Source organism: Heliconius melpomene, chromosome 7 (assembly GCF_056956725.1).
Source record: "Heliconius melpomene rosina isolate 202511_hmr_F chromosome 7, ASM5695672v1, whole genome shotgun sequence".
Lineage (NCBI taxonomy): Eukaryota > Metazoa > Arthropoda > Insecta > Lepidoptera > Nymphalidae > Heliconius > Heliconius melpomene.
This window is the reverse complement of record NC_140395.1, coordinates 9,175,815-9,190,090: the sequence shown is the minus strand read 5'-3', so window position 1 is coordinate 9,190,090 and position 14,276 is coordinate 9,175,815. Positions and strand designations below refer to the sequence as shown.

General features: G+C 30.6%; 3 protein-coding genes across 4 annotated transcripts; 1 reads left to right on the top strand and 2 right to left on the bottom strand.

The window, feature by feature from the left end:
• Positions 1–1,766: 1,766 nt before the first annotated feature.
• Positions 1,767–4,997, bottom strand: LOC146537709 (UBA-like domain-containing protein 2). The gene is made up of 4 exons (XM_085188362.1): positions 4,743–4,997; positions 3,944–4,021; positions 2,537–2,764; positions 1,767–2,360 (listed from the first exon to the last, which is right to left on the bottom strand). Exons 1-4 carry the CDS (start codon positions 4,848–4,850, stop codon positions 2,334–2,336), a joined length of 441 nt encoding a protein of 146 aa, XP_085044488.1. The 5' UTR covers positions 4,851–4,997; the 3' UTR covers positions 1,767–2,333.
• Positions 4,998–5,530: 533 nt separating this feature from the next.
• Positions 5,531–7,610, top strand: Rexo5 (RNA exonuclease 5). Its single transcript, XM_085188357.1, has 2 exons — positions 5,531–5,773; positions 5,927–7,610. Exons 1-2 carry the CDS (start codon positions 5,722–5,724, stop codon positions 7,597–7,599), a joined length of 1,725 nt encoding a protein of 574 aa, XP_085044483.1. The 5' UTR covers positions 5,531–5,721; the 3' UTR covers positions 7,600–7,610.
• A 1,614-nt stretch (positions 7,611–9,224) lies between these two features.
• On the bottom strand, positions 9,225–12,320 carry LOC146537707 (uncharacterized). Of its 2 annotated transcripts, none has more exons than XM_085187968.1 (4): positions 12,062–12,320; positions 11,237–11,422; positions 10,375–10,630; positions 9,225–9,721 (listed from the first exon to the last, which is right to left on the bottom strand). In XM_085187968.1, the coding sequence occupies exons 1-4, from the start codon at positions 12,153–12,155 to the stop codon at positions 9,565–9,567; spliced, it is 693 nt and encodes a 230-aa protein (XP_085044094.1). In that variant the 5' UTR covers positions 12,156–12,320; the 3' UTR covers positions 9,225–9,564. The 2 variants fall into 2 exon arrangements, with proteins under 2 accessions (XP_085044094.1, XP_085044093.1); XM_085187967.1 differs by having other exon boundaries at positions 11,237–11,425; positions 12,062–12,287.
• Between the last annotated feature and the right edge of the window lie 1,956 nt (positions 12,321–14,276).

Here is a 14,276-nt window from a genome sequence, read left to right as displayed (position 1 = left end):
AAAAATCCTGCCTTAAAATGGGAATGCAAACAGCAAAACAATGAAATTTACAAGACTTACTTACTTAGTGAAAATTGAGGTCATATAAGTTTTCATTTCGAGGAAGAACCCATCTTTGAACATGGAGAAGATAATTAAACTATACATTTTAGTTCCAAGATTAGGATTATTATAGTTCATATTTATGGCAAAACAAAACTACCCACTTTTATTTTATTTAGATTTTTGTATGTGCCGGCATAGCAGGTTGGGCAGAGGTAACCTGAGAGTAGGTTAGGTTACTCCATTCCCGTTAAGAAACTTCCGTTCCCTATTTATAGGTAAATAGGGAACGAAAGTGTTGATTATAGTGGCGGAGCTCAACATCGCCTTTTTCCTCATTGCCAGAGCGAAAAATAATAAAATATTAAATATTTCATTTCCTCGAGGGGGTTTCAAGCTGTTACCCAACTTCCTTTACTTATGGTTTATACGTATTTATTATTCACAAAATAAGTTTTAAACATTTCTAGCAAAAAGTAGGTACATGCGAAATTTTACATATACATAACAAGCAAGTATTTCCTAAGAATAAAAACTAAATGTAGAAAGTACTCCGCACTATCTTATTACCTAAGTAGATATTAAAAAACTACAATACTTAGGTGAATTGTTAAGCGTATCTAGAAATATTTTCTGGGGGAACTAAACTTTACCTTAAACGCTGTATTTGAATTTTTCACAGTAATGTTTTTTGTTAATAAATTTTTTGCCAGCAGAGTATTCTGGGCCCACTCAAGGGCCCCTTCCTCTTCTTACGCTGATGGATGAATCAAAGTTACTTCGTTTAATTTTTTAGTAATACTTCTTTCAAAATACTTCATGACAAAACATCATAGAGCAATTGACAAGATAGAGCAGATTCAAAAAAAATAAAATTATCAGCTCATTTTACTAAATTAACTAGGTTTGCAATATTTTTTTTATCATATACTTATTGAGTTCAACATCGCCATGGCTAAACGGTATTTATATTATGGTGTCTTCTTCATTTGACAAATTATTTATTGAATATAATACTTTTTTATATAATGAAGAACACAAAAATAAACTGGAGCAGTATAATAGTGGATGCGTACACATATTCTTCAAGTTTGCTGCTTTTTATTCTATTTATAGTGGTATCATTATTGCTTTTGGTGTGGATTTATGAAAAACCTCAATTTTATAAGGTTTTATAAAAAGTTAATTTACATAGATTTATAAGATTGCTAATAAATGTATCTTTATTTAAAGAAAAACAATGGTACCCACTATTGTTTTCCTGTTGTCCATTTTAATTATATTTGATTAAAAGGTTTTATTTTTTTCAGTTAATTTACAAAAAAAGTAAGCACTCTAACATGTTAACTCCTATTGAGAGTGTTGAAGAGTTAGAAAGGGATAATCATTATGAAATGTGTACAAAAGATGTCATCAAAAGATTGTCTGAAATTTCTAAAAATGAAGATGAAATAGACGAGGATTTTTTTCCACTCAAATAGTTACGTTACGAACACTTAATAATTGCATTATTTTTATAATGCAATTGTTGTTCATATCCCTAAAACTTAGTCGGGTTCAAGATGTTTTTTCCACCATACCAATCTTATTAAATCTAATTCTGGAAGTGACGTGAAATTATAAAATAAATTTAATTAGCGTCTGTCTATTTAAGAGGATAGTCATTAAAAAATTATTGCGAGCAAACCAAAATGAGGGCTTGACGAAAAAATAAACACGTTAAGTTTTGATTTACCTTATTTATTTTTAATTATAAGTATTAAGTTGCAAAAAATGATGTGAATATTTTGTCTTAATTAATCACTTTTACTATTATTATTTCCATAATATTGTCTTTTATGAAGCTGTATAATATTGCAGAATACATTATAAAATGGGAAACATTGATTTAAAATGATATTAGCTTAGTAAATAGTGTATACAAATGTATATGATACAATTAATTAAAACAAAAAACAACAAAAAATCATCTTTTTATAGTTATCATACAGCAATAACTATTATTATACCACTACATAGTTGATACCAAATGTTAAAATCACAGTGATAGATTTCCGCAGATATCAAAAACAATAATTATTATTCTATAGTGCAATTTGTTTTAGATACCACTATATGAACAGTGAGAAATATTAAATGTTAAACATGATTGACTATTAATAGCACCCCATATATTGTCCAACAAACTGAAGCCGCAGTGGGGTGTCAGAAATAATATTCACATATCCACAGCTCATATTGCGCACCATTAGAAAAATAAATTATAGACGAGTCTAGCCTAAACACTCTGCTTATCTTGGCATATGTTCTCTGCAAATCTGGAATTTAAAAAAACAAATGGATTATATGCATATATAGGATAGTTTCAAGTTATTTAACATATTAATCAACTCCATAACCATTGTATATCCAAAAGAAAAAACTACCAATGCGTCAAATAATTTCTGACTAAAAAAACAACAGCAATTCATATTACACTAAAAAATTATCTTACCGCAGTTGAGCAGGAAAGTGGTGTATAATTTGATTGTGGGTTCGGAGTGTTAGCAAATGTATTTTGCATCTGTGGTGGATGGGTGGCTAAAGGCGAGACCGGGGGTGCCATTGTAGCTCCACCTCCAGCATTGTTCGGACTACCCGTTGTTGATAATCGTGAAAAAGCTGCTAAAGCATCAGGGAAGTTTGGTGGAGTCGCTGGAGTATTGCAGGGTGTCATCAATTGCTGGAAACCAACAATAAATGTTAAGTATAATTTTTTTTAGCTTCATGCATATTAAAAGGTATGCAAATGCATATTACAGGGTATGCAAAATTATGCTAGAAACACCATGGAGTAGGGTACTCAATACCATGCTTTGTCTTATCACTAATAGTAGGAAAAGAAAATAAATTATTCTACCTATTGGAAATCGAACCAACAGCCATAGTGGTAATAGTCAGCACAATGCCGCTGGGCAACAATTGATCTTAATTTTTATTAAAAGTGAAAATATTGCCATATTGAGTTCCAATATGCAATGTAATGTCTCAATACATGCAAAAAGTGTTGAAAGGAGTTTCTTGACATTAGGTTGATTTTTTAAAAAGCTGCTTTTTCATACAATTTTTTCTTTGAAGTTCATAATTTTTCATATAAAAGTATTGTATACCTCATTAAATAATTGTACCCTGTAATTTGATATTAATTTCATACTTGTTGTCTCTAACTGATTGACACAATTGAAACATTTCCTTGTAAAAATTATTAAGAGGCATACCTAACTAAATGTATTATGGTTTATATATTTATTTTATATACATTGGTTTATTATTTTATTTACATTGGTTTAAATTATAAAAGTATATTATATTATTTACAGTATTTTTATTTTTATATTGACATTTAATTTATCTGTATGGTTTCTTTTTTTTGTATTAGCATTTACTTTATTTACATTTCTATTGGTGCATTTATTATTAATTTTTAACCCTTGATAACTTGTATGTACTGCATGGAATTTTTTTTCAGAACAATGAAGATTGTCAATGACTATATGATATCCAAAATTTATAAACAAATGGTTTATTAGGTAATAATACCTATTTTGCGATAATTATATGCACATGTTAGTAACAGTAGTGTAAGATATCTTTCATTCATTAATCAATTTATTGTGGACTTTCAGTCAACATTTGGAAAAGAAAATTACAACCACAGGTACAATTCAATTATAAAAATTGGTTATAAATGCATTTTGTATTTACACATTTATGTATAGGATGTTGTGCGTTCAATTCCCACTTAATGAAATTAATTGTTATTATATTTTTACCCTAGTTGTTTTAACACATAATTCCCTATACCTATCCAACTATATGTGGAATACTTTCTCTCTAAAGCAGTGTTAAAGCAATATAATACCTGGTGATAATGTTGTGCTGCTATACCATTTGCTCCAGAGGGGATTGCAACTTCTTGAAAGAATATTGATAATGCTGTCTGTAAGAAAATTAAATATTTTTTTTTGGTTTATAATAACAAAATAAACGCATACATTATTAATCCTTTTTTATGCATTTTATTCAATTTAAAAAATATATCTTCATATTCTTAATAATATATTAATTTTCACACCATATAACCATGTTGTATGTCAATATTGTTGTATGATGTAAGTTGGATGAGAAAAATGAACACAAACATATAAATAATAAATATAGATAAGAGGAATAGTGGAGACAATTAAAAAACAAAAAATATATAGGTTTAACCTAAAAAACTTTGTTTTAAGTTTTTAACAGTAGAATTACAAGAAATATGTATTATGAGTAAGAAATTGTATTGTAAGTAAGGTTAAATGTGACAGTATTTTTGGACATTTCATAATTTACATATAAAAAAATTACAGTTTTAGTCTATTGAAACAATACTGATAATTTTCAGATAAACATTGTTTTTTACGAGTATGTATGTAAGCTGTTCTTGTTTTGTAGTTATTATCAAATATCAATGTGTATACTGTATGCTCTCTCGATACGGTCAAGGTAAATGATCGTTTACCATCTCTCTAAAATAATATTTTTAATTTGTTGTTATAATTATCCATAGTTGATATTAGAAATCAATTATCATTAAATTTATATGTTTTTAGCAAATTATCTAAGAAAGAGCAGCCATTTCATGATTTTATTGTTTGTTTACATGTATTTTACAAAAATACCTCGAATTGCCAATGTGCAGCCTGTAGTAATTGTTTAGCTTGTTCTCGTGCACATCCAGCCGCAAGTACAAATTGATTTATCATAACTTGTTCACGCAAAGAATCCATTGTATATTATCCTGTTACCAAATATAAGTTCACCGAATCAGCAAGAAATAGAGGTGTAGCAAAGCAAATGAATGTTTATTCACGTTATGAATGCAAACGTAATATTATTATTGGCGCTAGTAGTATACGATTCATTATAAGAGTAAGAGAGAGAGCAAGAGTTTACATAATAATCTTCGTCATTATTTTTAGTATGGCCTTGTTTCTCTCTTTTCTTAATTTTATTTAGACGTTGATCAGTTACCATTCAGCCTAAGCATGTCAAAGTTAAAACTTTGACATGCAATATAATATTTTAGCAAAATTTAAAAAATACATAATAAATGATATTTACTATTTTTTTACTGAAATTCATATAAATGAAATAAAAAATAAGACCAAAGCAAATATGGCATAACATATTAATATAATATAATAATAACATATTAATAAAATATAGTTTTATATAATAAAAAAACTTAAATCGATTTGTGTTTGGAGTATCTATTTGGTATCTTTCATGGTATCAAGAAAAAAATGTGTTACAACATTGTAATATGTGGCACATATTCGATGGTAATGTTGCATAAGTAAACATAATCTTAAAGCTATATGTATTTTGAAATTAACAGTAATAGTATTTTTTACGTACTCTAATATATTCACGTAAAACTTCCTACTTACATACATCGATATTTTCTCATGACATCCCTAATGTTCTGCTACATGTCAATTATTGAAATGTGTTTTGAAATAAAATATTTGTCGAAATTGACTTTACTACAATGTGCTCACGATAATCATTATAGAATAATGTTTATTTAAAATCATTATTATGTTTTATTTGTTATAAGCAACCCTTTTGATTCAAAATTGAATAACATTTTGAAATATGAGCGCTATCGACAGCTTAGATGAACCAGTCAGTAAGAAGCGTAAAATAGGTAAATAAAATGTTACACAAGTTCTATTATAATTTTAATAACACAAAAGAGATAAGTATAATAATATTTGAATAATTTTATTTAAATGACCATATTCGTTTAGGCTAATGTAATTTAAATATTTATGTAATAAAGAACTTGTAATACTTTCAGGTCACACATGCGCGGATATTAAATGTAAATCGGAAAATAAACGAAAACCAAGAAAAAAGCATATCCCAAACTTTCGTTTAACGACCACTGGCGAAACTGCATCTTTAAAATTACCAGATGATGAAAGAATACCATTATTACTTACAGATGTACAACATTTACTTCTACATTCTTTATTAGGAAATCTGAATTTGACACAGCCACCTCGTTGGTATGTTTTGGATAAATGTAGTCACATAAGTCAAACAACTTGTCTAATAATTGAAGGTGTATCTATAGAACATTGGAAAAAATATCTAAATGTCATGACTAATACTACAAAGATATTTGATAATTTTGTGGAGATTCTTACACCTTCAATATATGATGGCTCCTTAATTAAAGAGTTAGCCTTAGTGCCTCTTTCAGAAACTGAAAAAGAAAGTATTATCCAAAAATATGGAAGTATGAATCTAGCCCTTGAAGTGAGAAAAGATTTAATGATTATGATGAAAGCTATTTTTCCTATAAATGATGGGATGTGCGAAAACTCAGAGAACATTAGTCTTGATGAGAAATTTCCTAGAACTCAGTTGATACTTTCTGCTTGGCAATTAATTGAAGAGAACTATCCAGTGCCTCTAAAAGGTAAATTAAAAAATGTTTATTCAGAATATGTAATGACAAAAGATGAATACAAACCTGTCACAGCATCTTCACCAATGTTTGGCTTAGACTGTGAAATGTGTATGACCAATATAGGCTCAGAACTTACAAGAGTCTCAGTAGTGAATGAAAAATATGAAACTGTATATGAGTCATTTGTAAAACCATACAACAACATAGTTGATTATTTAACAAAATATTCTGGAATTACTAAATCAATATTATCAAATGTTAATAAAAGACTAGAAGATGTACAGCAAGAACTCAGAGACCTTCTGCCTCCTGATTCAATTTTAGTTGGACAATCATTGAATGTAGACTTGCATGCTCTAAAAATGATGCATCCTTATGTTATTGATACAAGTTTGATTTATAATTTTACTGGAGAAAGAACAAAAAAGCCCAAACTAAAAGTTTTGGCTAAAGAATTTCTTAACCAAAACATTCAAAGTGGGAATAATGGTCATTGTTCTGTAGAAGATTCCCTGGCTTCATTAAAGTTGGTGCAGTTGAAGCTGAGTAAAAGTATTGAATTTGGAGACGCGGTTCACACAAATAGGCAAAAATATAAAGAAAATGTAGTCAAAATGTCAGTACAGCCAAAATTGGCTTTATCCATATTTAATCATATTATTGAACAAAAGAAAACATCCCTAGTAGTTGGATGTGATAATATTACTGGAGATTATCATACATTTTTAACTCAAGCGAAAGAGAGCTTGAGTGTACAATTAAAGAAATGTAAAACAAAAAAGGTTAAATTAAATACTGTGGAAGCGGAAGAAGATGTGATTACTTCAATTACTAGTGCAGTTAAAGATTATAACTTAGTGATGGGTCATTTGAAATTAAATTGCACTGATAACATTGAATTAAAAGTTATGCAGCAAGTAGATGAATGGATCTCTAATATTTGGAACAGCATTAATGATTCTGCTATATGTGTAGTTTTGTTTGGTGGTACTATTAGTGACAATGGCATAGCAATGGTAAAGGCCAAGAATACTTTGTATAAAAGTATTAAATAAGGTTCTTCATATTGATTGTTTTATTTTTATATTGTTAATATCCACAAAATCTTTGCTTTGCTTTTATACATTTAACATTATATCATTTACTTGGTTTATTCACAAATACAAGGTAATAGATCTTCAATACTTTCTAACAATATTTCTGAACCTCTGAACTGAACCTGTTTTGCGATAATCTACATATATTATAAACATTAAACCACAATGGTGCTTGCTTAAGATAAATAGAATTTGGCAAAAAAAACAACTAAAGAAAATTATTGTTTAGAAAAAAATCACATCGATTTTATGACCTTTATTATCTCATTTGTTTACAATTGATACCTCCATTTTTATATCTCATATTGTGCTTGCAATTTTTTTTACATCAAAAATGGCTGTTGGTGCAAAGCGTGCGACTAAACGCGACAATGATGGGGTCGATTTCTATTCAGAGAAATGTTTGAGATGAGAAAATTATTTTATACTAGCGGCCCGCCAGCGGCTTCGCCCGCTTGAACTACATGATTATTCATTTAATAAATAGAATTGACTGACAGTCATATGTGTTCATGTCAATGAATAATTTAATTTACTCATTTAGAAACGGCCTTAAATGTTAAATTATCGATTTGGGTAAGGATTTATAATATTCTTTGCAAAGTAACTGTAATTATTGCATATTACAAAAAATACCCAAATCGAATCGAATAATCCAATATCGAAATCGAATCCGAAATAATTAATCGAATAAATGAATCGAAAATAATTAATTGAAAACTTTGTCCTTGTTTTGAAAGTCAGTTAAAAATACAGATTTATTACAAGTATAGAAATTTTCTATTAGAAATGGATTGCTATATATTCGTAAGCGAAATAATGCCATAACATAACATAATAATATGACACATATTTCATAGAGGTCGTCGTGGCACAGCGGCACAGGGGTGTGACCGTAACGCGACGGTTGTGGGTTCGATCCCGACTCGAGGAAGTGAAATATTTATTTACGTTTATATTTCCATTTCTTCGCTCTAGTGTCGAGGCAAAGCGGCGTTGAGTTCTGCCACTCAACACGTAATGCCTTCAGAATTCGGCAGAAAGTGGGGAACGGAGTGCCTTAACACTAGGTTCCCTCTGCCTATGCTGCTGCGTCCGGGATACAGCGTGAAGCTGATTTTATTTATTTTTTTATTTATAATAGGTATTAATTGTGTACTCCAAGAAAAAGTACAGTTGTGTAAGCTAAAGAACCTGGAATTTAAATATAATAATTAAGAGGTTTGAGCTTTTGGTTTCAATTTTATGTTGTCAATAGACATATGTCGGATATCCGTATCCGTAGATATCCGAAGGAGAAGGAAGATCAGTACGGAGACAGAGTACAGATTACTATTTTTATAGATTTCATACTATACCTATACAGCTTAATGCGCCCTGGTGTGTTTAAATGGTGACTAATGCAGCGTTAGGAACTGCCATCCAGCACGCCATATCCAGAACGGCGGTAAGTGAGGATGGAGCTACAAGTAGCTACGTGGAATGTAAATATATTAATGAAATTTGAATATGTGATATTTTATAGGACGTTTAGAAAAGTGAAAACAGTGTAGCAATTTAATATTTACAATAATACACTTAGGTAATTGATAAAGTATTTTTAATTTAATAATATTTTCCATACTTTATATTTATATTTAGTTTTCAAACAGTTGTAAGTATTCATTACCATAGAACACAAGTAATATACATTTCAAAAGGTCATTTACGACATTTCTTGTCATCAGCGTATAAATTAAGTGAACATGTTATGTACAAAGCTACTTTAGTCACATGTGGCATACCAGAATGCAAAATATTAGCTTATCTTGTAAAATAATGCTATTTCAAGAACACGAGTCCCACTTAGTGCAGGTCAGCTCGCACTTCTACCTCCTTTCGTGTTTAATATATTAATTTCGTAAATGTTTTCTTTAACAAGAATCATTTAGTAAGAGAATATATTTGTCCAGTTAAAGGATCAACAGCAAGGGAAGCCGGCAACTCTGCCGCTATGTCAGCTAATGCTTCCCACCGAGTGGAACGGCTGCACTCTGATTGACTTGGACTTGCGGATTCTTCAGTGGTTTCTTCTTTCCGACTGTAAGAATATGTTAATAAGCACCTGAGTAAAATCATAACGGCGGAGAAAACGATCCTTATTTTTTTATGGAAGAAAAATAATATTTAGTAAATACCGTCCAAGTACGATTTTAAGTCTATGATATTTTTGTTCTAAATGGCCAAACGCAACGGTTCTTTTCAGCTTCACGCTGCATTCCACATGTAACAGAATAGGCAGAGGGAGATAAGTTTTAGGAAGTGGCGGAGCTTAACGCCGCACTTTGCTGCGACAGCAGAGCGAGGAAATGAAAATATTAAATATTTAATTTCCTCTAGTGAGAATTGAACCCATAACCTGTCGCGTTTACAGTGACACGTTTGAGCCTCTGCGCCACGACTGGATCAAGAAAGATTTTATAGGTTGTAGGTTAAAACGAAGAAGACGATGAAATAATAAAAAACTGGACAAGCGCGAGTCGGGCTCGCTCACAGGGCGGGTTCCGTACAAAAACAAATATTGTGTAAACTTTTCCCCTCAATACATATTTTCATTTTACCGTTCTAATTAAGTAGACTACGTGTGGCGCTTTCTGCCAAGTAATATTTTTAAAATGATAAACAGAAAAATAATATAAAACGGTAAACAGATTGATGTATACCATGCCTGATATAAATGAAAAAAAAGCTCACTCTATTTTTTGAAAGTCTTCTTTTTCATCATCTTTACTTTCCAATATTTCATCTACAGCTACCTTATCTGGAACTACGTGTTCTTCGACGACAACTTCATTGACCGTATCGCTTGATATTTTTTGTATATCCTCTAAAATATTATCCAAAATGACCTGATCGACTATTTCTTTTAATGAAGAAACTTTATCTTCATTGTTCTCCGCACCAAGAGGAGATAATTCATTTTCATAGTTAATACAACTTTGTCGATCGTCTGAAATATAAATTATTATAAATATCTAAAGTTTACTTTTATGGTGAGCACTATAAAAATACTGTTAAAAAAATATAGCAGTAAATTATAACATTATAATCATATAGGTAGGTATCTACTTATTACAGAATATTATTATATAGAGTAGGTATTTCTATAAAATAACATTTTTCACGTAATAATGTTGTTAAAAAAGATATAGTCTATCGTGAAGCTAGTTTAAAGTTAAAAATGTTTACAGAAGCAATTTATACGAGTTAACGGCGAGTTAAGTTTTGCATATTTAAGTTCACAGGTAAATATTCCAATGTCAACTCATGCAAATTTTTTACTTCTATCCTAACATTTTTATTCAAATAACTTATTTAGCATTTGCGTCCTTTCATTTTGTGATAATTGAAATATGCATTATTCTAACAAGAAATCAGACAATTCAAGTTTAAGCCTTTAAGAAGTTCGCGTTTGATGATTGATTGCTTATTTTGATAAGAAATAAAGTGCTCGGTCGCCATAAAGTTTACACTATAAAGGAAATCTCATATACCTACGGGCTACAGTACCTACAGAGCAATCTTGAGGTCTTTATTAATATTTATTACTACATACCCATATCGCTTTGTTGCTTTGAAACACTTTTGGAAGAATTTTTTCTAGCTAATTGTATATTTTCATCTAAGTTATCACATGTAGGAAGCACTTCAAATGTATTTGACGATTTTTCTGAGTTTGTCTCTTTAGGATTCTCATTAAGTTCTTTATCTATTGTTTCTAACTTGGTATTTACATGTGTATCTTCTGAAATAAAACATTAAATACAGTATTTTCTATAACCTACTTACTTACCTACTAAAACCATGCTAAAAATTAACAATAAAATTTTAATACTTAATAGCATTTCGAAATTAAGTATACTTAAATTCACAAGTAATTTATTATTGAATTCGTCAGAAAATGGGAAACGGAATGTCTTACCACTAGGTTCCCGCTGCCTACCCAGCTATGTGCTGTATCCCACAGCGTTTTTTCAGCAGGCTGATTTAATTTATTAAAATTTATTGTTTGTTTATTTGTATAAAAGAAGTTACAAGGCTTATTATACCTATACGCGAACATTCATGAATACAAATTAAGTACGACATGCCATTTAGCGTATATTTTATTAATAAGCAGAACTTTCACTATCGGATCCTGAAAAAAAAACTGAATTCACTATTAGCATTGACCTCCAATTGTTGAATAAACGCTCAACCCCGAGCCAGGCATTTACGTTCATGTTTTCGCATAACTAATATAACAACAAAGAACGTTAAACGCCAATTAAGTCTAATTTTGATGGAAACATTATGTTTAAAAATAGACACGTATTAAAGTTTAAAATACCAGCTTAATTTTCCCGCCGAACTTAAAGGTTTAGTTTGTTTGCGACTGTACCTGTTGTATTTGTCTGTACGTCAGCAATGTTGGGAGCGCTGCTGGTGCAGCCCATGGTGAGCAGGAGACCACTACGCGTCCGCCATGCGTGCATCAAATACCTGTTGTGATACTACTGTGAAACGGCTTTGACTAGCAGGCTACATGAACTAAACTCGACTGCGCGTTCTACAAGATTGTATCGTTCACAGCCGACTGTTATGGGAGGAGGTAGCCCACTCGTTTGACCTCGCACCCCCTTCGCGTTTTTCAAATTAAACGAGTGTAAAGCATTCCTCCACTTTGACGCAATTATTTTACTTATAGCATGAAGGATTTTCTTTCATTAACACTCATTTGTGTATACTTTTCTTTTATTATAAGTAATGGAATATTAATCACTTAAATACGCAACAAATATGTTAAATTAAGATTTAAATCTATTAATATACAAATTAGAGGGCAAAGGCCTTATAATATTAGGACGTGGGCTCGCGTGATTGTAAGTTGTAACCGCTTACTTCTATAGACGACTATGAAGCTTGGAATATTCTGTACCCTAAGACCCTCATGAATTCATCATAACTGACCATGGGTAAATTACATGACATTCCATAAATGTCGCTTTAAGAAATTCTATACTTTGATGATTTTAATCATTTTTATATAATTTACGTTGTAGTTCTAAGATATATACTTATTCTAGGGAAAGTTACATATACCTACCTAACTTAAAAGAAATCTCTAGTGGCCAAGCCAGATAACTACTGAGGATGGTGTTTAACATAGATTACGCGATAAAGGACATATTGCTGATGCTAATTCGCAGAAATAAACGCCGTAAAACTGGCTCACATATTTAACTATTTTGGTTAATATGACATTTCCTTATTTCTTATAGTTTAGTTAGACCATTATGGTTCTTCATCAAATGTTCCAGATTTTCAATTTTTATTTGTCGATAGAAGACGTTCATTACGCTCTATAACTTTTAAAGGCAGTATATCACTCTTTCTTATAGTTTAGTTCTACATCAGGTGTGACATTCCTCTAAACCAATTATAATCCAGGCCAGATCTGATAGCTAAACAACAAAGTTTCACTCAAATAGGACCAGTAATTCCAAAAATGTGTACATATATTATATAATTTTAATAATTTGTAAAATATCGTCTTATGACCACGTGACGTCCAACACGTTCAATAACCTGTAGGTATAATGTACTTTAGTTAAATAAACTTAACAAATATAAAGTTCAAAGCTTTTGAAATATATTTTTTGGTGTACGTTAACCTCGTTTTATCACGGTATAATTTTAAAAATTAAATGAAAATATTGAAGTACTCTTTATATTTATCAGTCTTGTTTTTTTTTAAATAGGCAATATGGCATCTTGCCATAGTTTTTCATTAAAAGGCAATTTAGTTTTTCATCATACTTTACGAGTATAACAATAGCACATCTACTATGATAATAGTATATTATAGGTACAATATTAAACTAGTGATTACAGTTTTATGATATTTTATTAGGAGCTATTCAGGTTTTCTTATGATTAAAATTATATTCTTTGCAATGAAAAGTACGCTTAAGATGTAAATTACAAAATTATAGTTATAATAATCTCGATAAAATTTTTGCCACATCAGTAGCCCAAATGCGTAAGGTCCGTAAAATAAAGTCAAATTGAGTGGTAGTTAGGCATTTCGAATTCTACTGGTAGGGAGTTAGGGACACAACGTTGCCGTAATAATCTCATGGATCCAGGTTGGATCCAGGTCTATGAGAAAATTGAGGGAGTGTCTTCAGTAGGTATGGAACTCAGTACTCCGCTCCACACTTTCCCCCGAATTCTGGAGGCATCGCGTGTTGAGTAGCGGAACTCAACGCCGCGCTTTGCCTCGATACCAGAACGAGGAAATGAAAATATTACATATTTAATTTTCTCGAGTGGGAATCAAATCCAATACCTGTCACGTTTACAGTTGCGTTATACGCTTATACCAAAGGGTAGTTGGTTCATGTACTGACTGGAAAGATTGTATTTCTACCTTTACTTAAAAGATATGGCCGTTTAAAACGCAAAAACGTATATTTCAACACTATAAAAGGAATCAAAATCAAAAGGGTACTTCCGGTTGAGCTACAATTATGAAATTCGGTAGCTAGGATCTACAGGTAGCAGGTACTAGTTCAGGAAGAAAATCTAACTATACATTTGTGGTTAAATCCTAA

Coding starts and splice junctions, on each gene's coding strand:
- LOC146537707 (XM_085187967.1), bottom strand. CDS start 12,155: ATGCACGCATGGCGGACGCGTAGTGGTCTCCTGCTCACCATGGGCTGC. Junction 11,426..12,061: donor CGTACAGACAAATACAACAG/GTACAGTCGCAA, acceptor GTTTTATTTCAG/AAGATACACATGTAAATACC. Junction 10,631..11,236: donor AAAGCAACAAAGCGATATGG/GTATGTAGTAAT, acceptor TTTATATTTCAG/ACGATCGACAAAGTTGTATT.
- LOC146537709 (XM_085188362.1), bottom strand. CDS start 4,850: ATGGATTCTTTGCGTGAACAAGTTATGATAAATCAATTTGTACTTGCG. Junction 4,022..4,742: donor CTGCACATTGGCAATTCGAG/GTATTTTTGTAA, acceptor ATTTTCTTACAG/ACAGCATTATCAATATTCTT. Junction 2,361..2,536: donor CACTTTCCTGCTCAACTGCG/GTAAGATAATTT, acceptor TTTAAATTCCAG/ATTTGCAGAGAACATATGCC.
- Rexo5 (XM_085188357.1), top strand. CDS start 5,722: ATGAGCGCTATCGACAGCTTAGATGAACCAGTCAGTAAGAAGCGTAAA. Junction 5,774..5,926: donor CAGTAAGAAGCGTAAAATAG/GTAAATAAAATG, acceptor TAATACTTTCAG/GTCACACATGCGCGGATATT.